The sequence below is a fragment of the Antennarius striatus genome, chromosome 2, assembly GCF_040054535.1.
Source record: "Antennarius striatus isolate MH-2024 chromosome 2, ASM4005453v1, whole genome shotgun sequence".
NCBI lineage: Eukaryota > Metazoa > Chordata > Actinopteri > Lophiiformes > Antennariidae > Antennarius > Antennarius striatus.
This window is the reverse complement of record NC_090777.1, coordinates 2,097,613-2,109,008: the sequence shown is the minus strand read 5'-3', so window position 1 is coordinate 2,109,008 and position 11,396 is coordinate 2,097,613. Positions and strand designations below refer to the sequence as shown.

Sequence of the window (11,396 nt, the reverse complement as noted above, 5' to 3'; positions counted from 1 at the left end):
GCAGCAAAGGGGATGAAAATGAGATGACGACCTTGACCTTGCAAAACTAGGTCAAGGTCAAATTTTCCCTTTAATACCTTTTTAGGCACACGTCTCCGAAACCTGATGAGATATAATCATAAAACAAAAAGCAACATTTTCAGGAAGCCAGAGGCACAAACATGTGACGATGACCTTCACCTTTAGAAAACAAGGTCAATGTCATACTCCATAGTACAATATAGAATTCATTGCTGCGACCATTATGAAAGTAGGTAAAATTTTGAATTCAGGGGTGTCGCAGGATGTTGCAGTTTCTGTCTTGTTGTTTCAGTACTTGAATGCGTTCCTTGTAAACCTGGCTTCCTGTTTGTTTGCAGTGGTTTCATCAGAAATCCTGTCACTAACTCACTGATTCAGAGAAATGGTGCATTTGGCAGCTGTCTCAGAGGTCAAGACTACTGCATGTTTTAAAGATTATTTTATTCTGGCCACCAGCTGGTAAAGCAGCTCACACACACTGGAAATGACTTTTGTAAAATGGAGAAAGCAACGCCGTTCCTCGTGTTCTTTGCACGTGAAGGAGGAGTCAGATGTCAGCCTGGGGGGCTACTGGTTTTAAGAGCCCATTGTGTCTGTTAACGGCTCTGACCAGCAGCCTGCAGAACCCCGCCGCCCGCGGGAGGCAGCGGCGCATCAGACATCCGCTCGGCGCGGAGAGTTTGACTCCAGGCACAGGAGAAACTTTAAAGGCAGCGCTGCTAACACCACCGGGGTGCCCCCGCACAGGCCTGAATAAAAACCAGCAGCAGCTCTTCAGAGCATTCCAACACGAGCAGTTGGATCAAACGTCCCACGCTCTGGATTCACGTCCATGTGCCTCCAGCTCCGTCCTCAGGCTTCACAACAGTTCATAGCTTTTGTGGCTTCACCTGCTTCACTGCAGCTGGAGCTCCTCTATGGGAATGCTAGGCTAATGCTAATGCTAAGGCAAACTGTGGAGCAACACGCGTGCGCGTGCCGTGCGAACATTCCGGGGTCATTCTGGAGTGACCTTTCACCTCCTGTTGGATGTGAGATGAAGGCTCACTAAAAACAGAGCAGTTCATTCTCCCCCCTCACAAAGAAACGGTGAACCTTGGCACGCTCCCCCCAGTGGATCAGATCAGATCAGATCAGATTAGATAGTTTGATTTCACTAACCCTGTCGTTTCAGTAGCTTTTGTGCGTTGTGCTCACAAAGTTTGAATATTGCATGTAAAACTGCCATTCTTGGAAGTTTTTTTAAGAGAACAAACAGTCAGAAGCTGCCTGTGCAGCTTCTCCCTGGGGTGTTCATTCTATTTAATGTGTTTACTTAAGGAGCTCTCCATCTGAATACGGCCTCCAGTCATTATTATGCACACAGAGCAGCCTCCCTCGTTCAGACACACCCTTTCTTTCAGAACAGATATGTCACGAAGGCTCCACGTCCCAAAGAAGCGTCGCTCTGAGTGCTCAGAACACAAGTTCACCGCGGCGTCTCCTTCTTCTGGACCGGACTAGTGATCGGGTTCTGGGTTCTGGACGGGAGCCGGACCCCACCGGGAGTGTGCCCCCACCTGAGGGTGAACACTCTCCATCTCCACAGGACCGTGAAATTAGTGCACGCTTAAGGTGAGACGGAAGGAAGGCCAGGGTGAGCCTCCGCGTCACCAACACCCCGTCCCCCCATCAGGTAAGCCTGCAGCTCTGAACACACACACACACACACACACACACACACACACACACACACACACACACACACACACACACACACACACACACACACACACACACACACACAGCTGGGGCAGATAAACTCAATACCTGAATGCATGAGGAATCCTCTGGGGGGGCAGTTTGTGGATTCAAAATGTGTCCAATTTAACCCCCCTCCCCAAAAAACACTGAAGCCTCCAGGATTGGAGTTATTCCAGCACCACAGACATTAAATCCACTTCATTCATCCACACAAAATGGGGAAATGAGGGGAAATGTACTTCACTTATGATGATAATGTTATAATCGATATTTGTCTTCGCCCCCCCCCCCCTGCTGTTATTACTGTAATTTAATCTCTATACACTGACTCTGTTTAAGCTACCAAACCAGCTGCCATTCTAGTTCTGCCACTAATTCTGATGATAATGAGTTGGATTTCTTATAATGATGTCTGAGCTGGGGGGTGGGGGGTTGAGCTGGAGAGAACATCGGGGGGGGGGGGGGGTGGAGGCTTTAAGAGGTTGGGATTGTCCAGTGTTCGTCTCCAGATCACCGTGTTGGGTTTGGATCACATCCACTGAGTGTGTGTGTGTGTGTGTGTGTGTGTGTGTGTGTGTGTGTGTGTGTGTGTGTGTGTGTGTGTGTGTGTGTGGGTCCGTTTGTTAGTGGGGCTGCACAAAAACCACTTGACAGATTTTCATAAAACTTGGTGAACGGGTTTGACGCGCCACGAGGTAAACCGGTGAATGTCAGAGGAACATGTCTTTAATCCCGACACTGGGAGACGCCACGCTTTCCTTGTTTCCTAATTTCTCATTATTGAACCTAATCTGGGGATCCTGACCCTCGGTGAGGCTGAAGGCTGGGGGATGTAGAGCCTTTCTGAGTATTTTCATGCATTCACAATAAACCATCAGACTGACCTGGAGCTCCATGGGGGGGTTGGGTGAAGGTGTCTCATGTTCACTCCTGATCTCCTGCAAAAGGAGACGTGGACTTTAATGGAAGTGTTTTATCATTCATGAGGAATTTGGCAGAGATGAATATACCTGATTAGTGATTTCATTTAATCCCAATTGAATCAATTACAAAAACAAACAGATGTGACAACAGTGACACCAAACACTGGAGGGAACAACTGCAGCGCGAGCGTTTTATTACCAAGTCCTACTTTTGACAAATCACTTATTTCACACGTGTCAAACTCAAGGCCCGGGGGCCAAATGTGGCCCTCCAAATCATTTAATGTGGCCCCCGAGAGCAGAAAAGGTCAGAGCGTCTAAAAATCAATAGGTCAAAAGTGTGTTTTGAACAAAAACTACATTTCCCACAATGCAGTAGTTCAGCCCATCTTAACTCTGACTAAACGTAGTGAACAAAGTTAACGTCCTAACTTGTGTCTGATGTTATTTTTCTTTATTGATTGATAGTTTGATCCTTGATTGATGGAGTTCTGTGGGTTTAATAACCTGACAAATGAAAAGGATTTATGTTAGAACAGAGAAACAAACAAACATGTTTTTTCTGTCTAACTGTAATGTTTGGAACTAGAATCAGTCAGAAATTCAGTTATTTAACATTAAGGAGTAGTTACATTTAGTTACATTACACTGAGTTACATTTAGTTACATTTATTAGTTACATTAAGGAGTAGTTACATTTAGTTACATTACACTGAGTTACATTTAGTTACATTTATTAGTTACATGAAGGAGTAGTTACATTTAGTTACATTACACTGAGTTACATTTAGTTACATTTATTAGTTACATTAAGGAGTAGTTACATTTAGTTACATTACACTGAGTTACATTTAGTTACATTTATTAGTTACATTAAGGAGTAGTTACATTTAGTTACATTACACTGAGTTACATTTAGTTACATTTATTAGTTACATTAAGGAGTAGTTACATTTAGTTACATTACAGTGAGTTACATTTAGTTACATTTATTAGTTACATTAAGGAGTAGTTACATTTAGTTACATTACACTGAGTTACATTTAGTTACATTTATTAGTTACATTAAGGAGTAGTTACATTTAGTTACATTACACTGAGTTACATTTAGTTACATTTATTAGTTACATCTGGCCCTTTGAGCACAGCGGTGATGCTGATGTGGCCCCCGGTGAAGATGTTTAACCCCCTGTCTTATTTCTCGTGGGGTCACCTGGAGCCATGTTTAAAATCTGTTTGAATGAGGACAGTTTACCAAAATCATCAGCTTGTAATTACCCCCAGTACCGTGTTCTACCCCCCCACACCCCTCTGCATTCTACATTTATCTTGTTTCTACATCCAAACTAAGCAGAAATGACAAAATGCATCGAACGCTAACAGGAGCAGCCAGACTCCCAGCATGCTTTGCTGTTCTCTTACTCATGCATTATGAAGGCCCCCCTGCTGATCCTTTATCTACACATCATATATGTTGCATCTATTTTTAGAATAACTGGATGAGTCATTGTCACGTCAGCGCGTTTGTATTGTCCTTCTGGACCAGTTTGACTCTGGAGGTGGATTCTTTAATCCGGTCCAGACGTTCCAACGCTCAGGTTTCCTGGTCCAGGAGAGGATCTGTCTCAGAACGTCAGCGACACTAAGACACCAAACGTGTCCCAGCGCTCCGTTTGCCAGACGACTGTCAGAGCGGCTCCCGGGGGGGTAAACACCACAGAACAAATGTCAGCTTTACTTTCGGATTTCTGCTCTTTAAATATTGGATTTGAATTTGGTTTGAGGCCTCGGCTCGTCTGGGACGGCGTTACCGTAGAGACGCCCCTCTGCGTGTGACCCCGTCATGAAACGCTGCTTCCTCCTTCCAGCGCCGACCACACCCGCCCATGGGGAGCTCAGACGGCGCCGCCCACTCCCCCCTCTACACCAGCCACCCCCACCGCCCCGACCCCAGGATGGCCTGGGGGGACGAGCTGGAGGACGTCAAGCCGCCCCGCAGCCTGGTGGGGCCGCCCGAGCCCGGCTGGCCGGGGGTCTACCCCCCCTCCTGCTGCGACCGGCTGGCTGCTGGGGGGGACCCCGCTTCAGTCCCTCCTCCCTCCAGGACCCCAGAGCCGACGCCGGCCAAGCCCAGCCCAGCCCAGGACCCTCCGTCCGGGGTGGGGGGTCAGGTGGAGGAGTGCTGCCTGGAGCAGGTCCAGACCATGGTGCTGGGGGAGGTGCTGAAGGACGTGGAAACGGCCTGCAAGCTGCTCAACATCTCAGCAGGTGAGCTCCAGCGTTAGCGTCATGCTAACCCATGCTCTGTTGGCATCGCGCGTGTTTGACTTCACGTCAACACCCCCGTGACACGGACACCCGGTGAGCATCAGACCCAACCTGCATGAGCAAACAGCCGTGTTGACAGACCGGCTTCACCCTGACCAGGAAATACTTGTTTTCACATTAACCGTGGCGTTGATGAGCCATGTCTCTGTCTATAGAGCTCCTCCAGATTCAGGCGGTTGAAGCTGCATCAACAACACACAGCGTCCGTTTTGGAGCAGCTTCAAGCAGGACGAGATCCTGACTTTTTTTACCAAATTAAAAAACCAACAGATTTACAAAAGAAAATTAGCATCAAAGTCAACTTTATTGTCAATGGACCACATTTACACAACATGCAGCACTGATGGAAATGCAGTCCTCTCTGACCCACGGTAAACAGGCAGAACAACAGGCAGTACAACAGGCAGTACAACAGGCAGTACAACAGGCAGTACAACAGGCAGTACAACAGGCAGTACAACCCAAAGTACAAGACGAAACACAAGAGGATGGTAAACATCTCCAAACACTCTCTAATCCCGTGGGGACGTAACATGTGTGCACTAACATGTTACACTGACTATTAAATATGGATCATGTCCAGGTCTGGAAGGCCTAGAGGAAGACCAAAGAGGAGGTTTATGGATGTAGTGAAAGAGGACATGAAGGTAGTTGGTGTGAGAGAAGAGGATGAGAAGACAGGGTTAGATGGAGGACACTGATTGGCTGTGGAGACCCTGAAGGGAAAAGCCCAAAGGAGGAGAAGAAGTCCAGGTCTGGAAAGTGAAGCCCATGTGCAAAAACTGAAAGAGAATGACCAGCAGGGGGCGATACCCTTGTGAGGTTTTGACCCCAATCCTCATTTGGTTTATCAACTCAGTAAATCACCTCCTGATGGGTTCATGGTCTCTGCTGCCGCTTGAAGTCTGTTCAGTCCAGCAGGAGAATCATTTATCAATCATGATCCAGATACACTAGTTAACCCTTTACAGCATGGCTCCACATGGATGCTGGATCTCCTGTCAAGCTCCGCCCGAATGTCCAAATATGGTCAACGTAGACGCTCATGCCAAACATCAGGCTTTCACATGATGATGCTGATGGTGATGCTGATGATGATGATGCTGATGATAGTGATGGTGATGGTAATGATGGTGGTGATGGTGATGATGGTGATGCTGATGATGCTGATGATAGTGATGATGCTGATGGTGATGATGGTGATGCTGATGCTGATGGTGATGATGATGGTGATGGTGATGCTGATGATGATGCTGATGCTGGTGATGGTGATGGTGATGGTGATGATGGTGATGCTGATGGTGATGATGGTGATGCTGATGGTGATGATGGTGATGCTGATGCTGATGCTGATGCTGGTGATGATGCTGATGCTGGTGATGGTGATGGTGATGATGGTGATGGTGATGATGGTGATGGTGATGATGGTGATGATGGTGATGGTGATGATGGTGATGATGGTGATGCTGATGGTGATGATGGTGATGGTGATGATGGTGATGCTGATGATGGTGATGGTGATGCTGATGGTGATGCTGATGCTGATGCTGGTGATGGTGATGGTGGTGATGCTGATGATGGTGATGGTGATGGTGATGATGGTGATGCTGATGATGGTGATGCTGATGATGGTGATGATGATAGTGATGGTGATGGTGATGATGATAGTGATGGTGATGGTGATGCTGATGGTGATGATGATGCTGATGGTGATGGTTATGATGATGCTGGTGATGGTGATGCTGGTGATGATGATGGTGATGATGGTGATGGTGATGATGCTGATGGTGATGATGGTGATTGTGATGATGGTGTGGTGATGATGGTGATGATGGTGATGATGATGGTGGTGATGGTGATGATGGTGATGGTGATGATGGTGTGGTGATGATGGTGATGATGATGATGCTGATGATAGTGATGATGCTGATGGTGATGATGGTGATGGTGATGCTGATGATGCTGATGGCGATGATGGTGATGCTGACGTTTGTGCAGACCCGCTGGACTGGAGCTGGGTTCACGTCCAGAAGTGGCTGCTGTGGACAGAACACCTGTACCGCCTCCCGGAGGTCAGCACCATGTTCCAGGAGCTAAGCGGCCGTGACCTGAGCTCCATGACGGAGGCCGACTTCAGGCAGCGCTCCTCACAGTTTGGAGACGTGTTGTATGCTCACCTGGACATCTGGAGGTCTGGTGAGTGTCTGCATTGGCTCTGGTAGCTGCTGGTGATGGTTCAAACACCACATGACCGTCTCTCTCTGGATCTTCAGCTGCAGCCATGAAGGACTGTTGTCCAGCAGAAGACACCAGGTCTGGTAAGTTCTCCGTGATGCTCCTGTGTGTCTTGATGTTTCTTCACTGTGTTTGTAGCTGATGGGGTTGTTTCTTCACACACACACCCCCAGCAGCGGATGACGACTCCTGGGCAGACGTGATGTGTAATTGCCCCAGCCAGCCCATCCACCTGTGGCAGTTCCTCCGAGAGCTGCTGCTCAAGCCCCACAACTACAGCCGCTGCATCCGCTGGCTGAACAAAGAGAAAGGTGAGGCCACCCCCTCCATCGGGGACGGACCCCCCAGAATGTCTTTAAGAGGAAAAGAGCTCCTTCACTGTCACATTTAACCACCATTATAATGCAAAACCAGCAGGCTAATAATAATAATACAGCCAAGAACGTCCAACTAAATTAAACGTGAATCCAAATTACATAAAGCCACTCACTGACGGCTGTAAAACAAAGACAATAATTCAGGTAACCTAAATGTCAAACGCTTTCAAAATACGTTCAAAATGCGTCCAAAAGTGTCCAAAAGCTGTCAAGAGGAAATGTCACCCGGTGCTCACCAGACGCCATGATTACAAGTAACCGGTGAACACAGGTGAGTGTTATTAGTGATTAATTCCTGAGGACACGCCCATAGTGCCACTTCTCCCACCACAAGCCAATAGCAACACAATCAGGCACGTGCAGATTGGTCCAAACCCATGGATGGCCCCTACATTCTGGCCCCTACTGATACTAAAGCAGTCGCTTGTCTCCACCGACATTGAGCGTATGTATATCCTCTCTCTGGAAAACACCCGGGGGCATCGATGGCTTGGGCTTCAGACACAGAAGATGGTCAGGAGGCAACGCTTCCAAGTCGTTAGGATCGGTGGAAGCTTTCGTTATTGGACGGCTGTTGAAAATAGACTCCGCCTCCTAAAGAACTGAATGAAGACATTTGTCATCAAGATTCTGTGTTTTTAAAATAGAGTTGAGGACCGTTTCAACACCTCCCACACACCGCCGTGGTGTGACCCACTGATCTGGGCTTGATTCCATGTTCCTGTAGCTTCCCTCAGCTCGCGTTCAGCGCCAACAAAATGTGTGCCGTTCTCTGACCGCAACTCCAACACCTGACCATAGAGAGCAGCGTCCACCGTAGGACTAAGCTGCTCTTCGTTATCTTCTGCACGCTCACTCAGGACGAAGATCACACTGCTTGGAGAAGATGTAGCTCCCAAGAGATGAACTACCATCCTCTGCTCCACCAGGTCCTGGTCATGATCTCCATCTGGCCAGACTTGGAACTCTAACCTGGTGGAACATGTCCTCCACATCGGTCCAACCCAGCATAGTTTTAAAGCCATATCAGAGAGAACTTTCTCCAGATAGTCCTTTTCTATGGACTACTGAAGTATTCATGAAGCAAAGCTTCAGCTCTAGCATAACCAGAGTCAAGCAGCATTGGCTGACAGCTTCTAACCAGGTCTCTAGGCTGCCCCCTGGTGGACTGCTCAAGAAAATACAACCAGTCTCTAGAGCTGTGACTCATTTCTTCAGTGCTATGTCCAAATGTTCTCATGGAGCTTTGAAACTGCAGTGGATCTCCATCAAACATCTGGATCTAGGTAGAAAGAAGAGACTGTTGGATGTGATTCCATTTAGCTTCTCCCTAACAGAGACTGGTTACGATCTGAAATGTTTTGCAGAATGCTCAGGTTGTGTCTGGACAATGGACGGGCTTGAGCCACTTTGCTCCACTATTGGCTTGAACGGATTTGGCAATGTGGTTTAGATCTCTACATACAATACATGAATGAATGAATACATCTGATCTCCTCCAGGAACATCCTGAGATTGACCAACAACCCGAGGCACAAACGTGTCGGCCTCAGCATTCAGTGTTTGAACTCTATTCTGTTCTCTACCGAAATATGAATTCATTCCATCCAATCAGGAATAGAAGCAGACACCTGAAAGCTCCAACACGTTTACTACAGCTGCAGCTATCTCCATCTCCATGTTGGGGAACTCTCTTTCTCCTGAGCCGCTCCTCTTCCTCATCCAGACCATAATAATCCTTCAGCAGACTCAGTCTGATGAAGCTGATGAAGCTGATTCCCATCCTCCACCCACACAGATAGCCTTTCCAGATGAGACTGGGTCTCTGGTGCATCGCCTCGTGTTGGAGGAGCTCTTTAGTGGATCTCCTCACACCTTTAACTTGGTGAACTGTAGCTGGTTGGTCTGTCTGGAGCCTTCAATCTCATTTTCCATGGCTTTGACTTTCCTTTCTCTTTTGTCCTCACCCTTCAAACTAATATCAGGCAGTGACTGATTCATTTAATCCATAATTAAAATTCATACATATCCATCAGAAAACTTTTTGGCAGTTTTGGCAGTGTGTGTGTGTGTGTGTGTGTGTGTGTGTGTGTGTGTGTGTGTGTGTGTGTGTGTGTGTGTCCATACCTCTCATCCAGCGACTCTCATGGATGAACGAGCTGCTCATTGTCGTGAAACATTCCCAGGAATCCAACATCAACAGAACTCTGTGGATCTACTTCAAGTCTGTCTCCTCTGTTGGCCAATCAGTTCCAATTCACTTCTGGCTCTGATCAATAACCTTTTGTTTATTCATACGCTGCTCATCAATCAAAACTTGCAGTCACGTCCGAGTAAAACAAAGAAAATAATTCAGATAACTGGAAGGTCAAATGCCTTCAACGTATGTTCAACATGCGTCCAACAGGTGAGTGTTATTAGTGATTAATTCCTGAGGACACGCCCACAGTGCCACTCCCCCCCACCACAAGCCAATAGCAACACATGCACCATCACGTACATGCAGATTGGTCCAAACTCTCATGAATAGCTCATGTTCAGCTAAATGAAAAATGAATCTGAATGACAAAGAGCCAATCGGTGATGGCCGACCTCAAGGTTTCACAAAGTTACAGGAAGTAGAGACACGAGTCCTGGATCTGTCGGATCTATTCCAGAATTCACTCATTCCATCTTTGCTGATCTGTCAATCAGTTTAATCTCAGGGACAAACTGTTGAAACCGGCTTCATGTCTGTGGAACATTTCCTGGTCCAGTCCTGCCCTCATGGGTTCTTCCTCACGTTCCCCTCAGCCTGTCGTCAAACCCTCAGGGGTCCAGAGGCGATGAGCACAATGTTGGGCCTCCTGACTGGCTTTAACAATAGTTAACAATAGTTAATATTAAGTTAGCAATAGTTAATAATAGTTAACAGTAGCTCCACTCTCTCCTACAGTCACACTTTTCTCTCTTCTATCCAAAGGAATCTTTAAGATAGAGGACTCGGCCCACGTGGCGCGGCTCTGGGGGATCAGGAAGAACCGGCCGGCGATGAACTACGACAAGCTGAGCCGCTCCATCCGCCAGTACTACAAGAAGGGCATCATCAGGAAACCCGACGTGTCGCGCCGCCTGGTCTACCAGTTTGTCAACCCCGTATGATGAAGAACACGGCTGAGATGTGTTCGTCCCATGATTCCATGTTCCGTCTCATTGCTACTGAACTGCCTACTGAACTACGCACTCCTGCCTATCAACGTCTCCTCCTTCATTATTCTGTTTGTCGTTCGCTCATTCAAAGCACGTTTTGGTGTGATTTTTGGTCTCTTTTATCTTTTAACTATTGAACCTTTTTTTTAAAAGAATTATAAAATAGGCCTCGTTGAATTTTTACAAAGAGTTAGAGAAGATTAATACCAATGTCAAATTTATATATGAAATAAAGAAGTTTAGCTGTGCCTAAAAGACTCGAGACAGATAGCTAGCTGTGAAGCTATTCTAGTCTTCATGCTAAACTAAGCTAGGCTAAGCTAAGCTAGCTAGCTCCAGCCATGTTTGTAGTGTTGGTGTGTGACATGTCAATCTTCTCATCTGTCACTGAGAACACAATATTTCTATTCCTCATGACGACACTGATCATTCAGGTGTCAGTATTAACAAGCTGTCCTCGTTTAGATCGTATTTTATTAAACCTGCCTTAATGAATGTTTTTTTTTAAAACATTTTCTCTGTTGGTTTTATGTTCAGGAGCTTCAATAAAATCATAAATACCTAAAACTAACGGATCAAT

At 46.8% G+C, this 11,396-nt stretch overlaps 1 protein-coding gene across 2 annotated transcripts; it reads left to right on the top strand.

The window, feature by feature from the left end:
* Positions 1–652: 652 nt before the first annotated feature.
* Positions 653–11,371, top strand: LOC137611021 (SAM pointed domain-containing Ets transcription factor-like). Of its 2 annotated transcripts, none has more exons than XM_068338990.1 (6): positions 653–1,696; positions 4,556–4,955; positions 7,014–7,211; positions 7,289–7,333; positions 7,427–7,561; positions 10,590–11,371. In XM_068338990.1, the coding sequence occupies exons 2-6, from the start codon at positions 4,574–4,576 to the stop codon at positions 10,766–10,768; spliced, it is 939 nt and encodes a 312-aa protein (XP_068195091.1). In that variant the 5' UTR covers positions 653–1,696; positions 4,556–4,573; the 3' UTR covers positions 10,769–11,371. The 2 variants fall into 2 exon arrangements, with proteins under 2 accessions (XP_068195091.1, XP_068195083.1); XM_068338982.1 differs by having other exon boundaries at positions 7,424–7,561; positions 10,590–11,369.
* Positions 11,372–11,396: the final 25 nt, after the last annotated feature.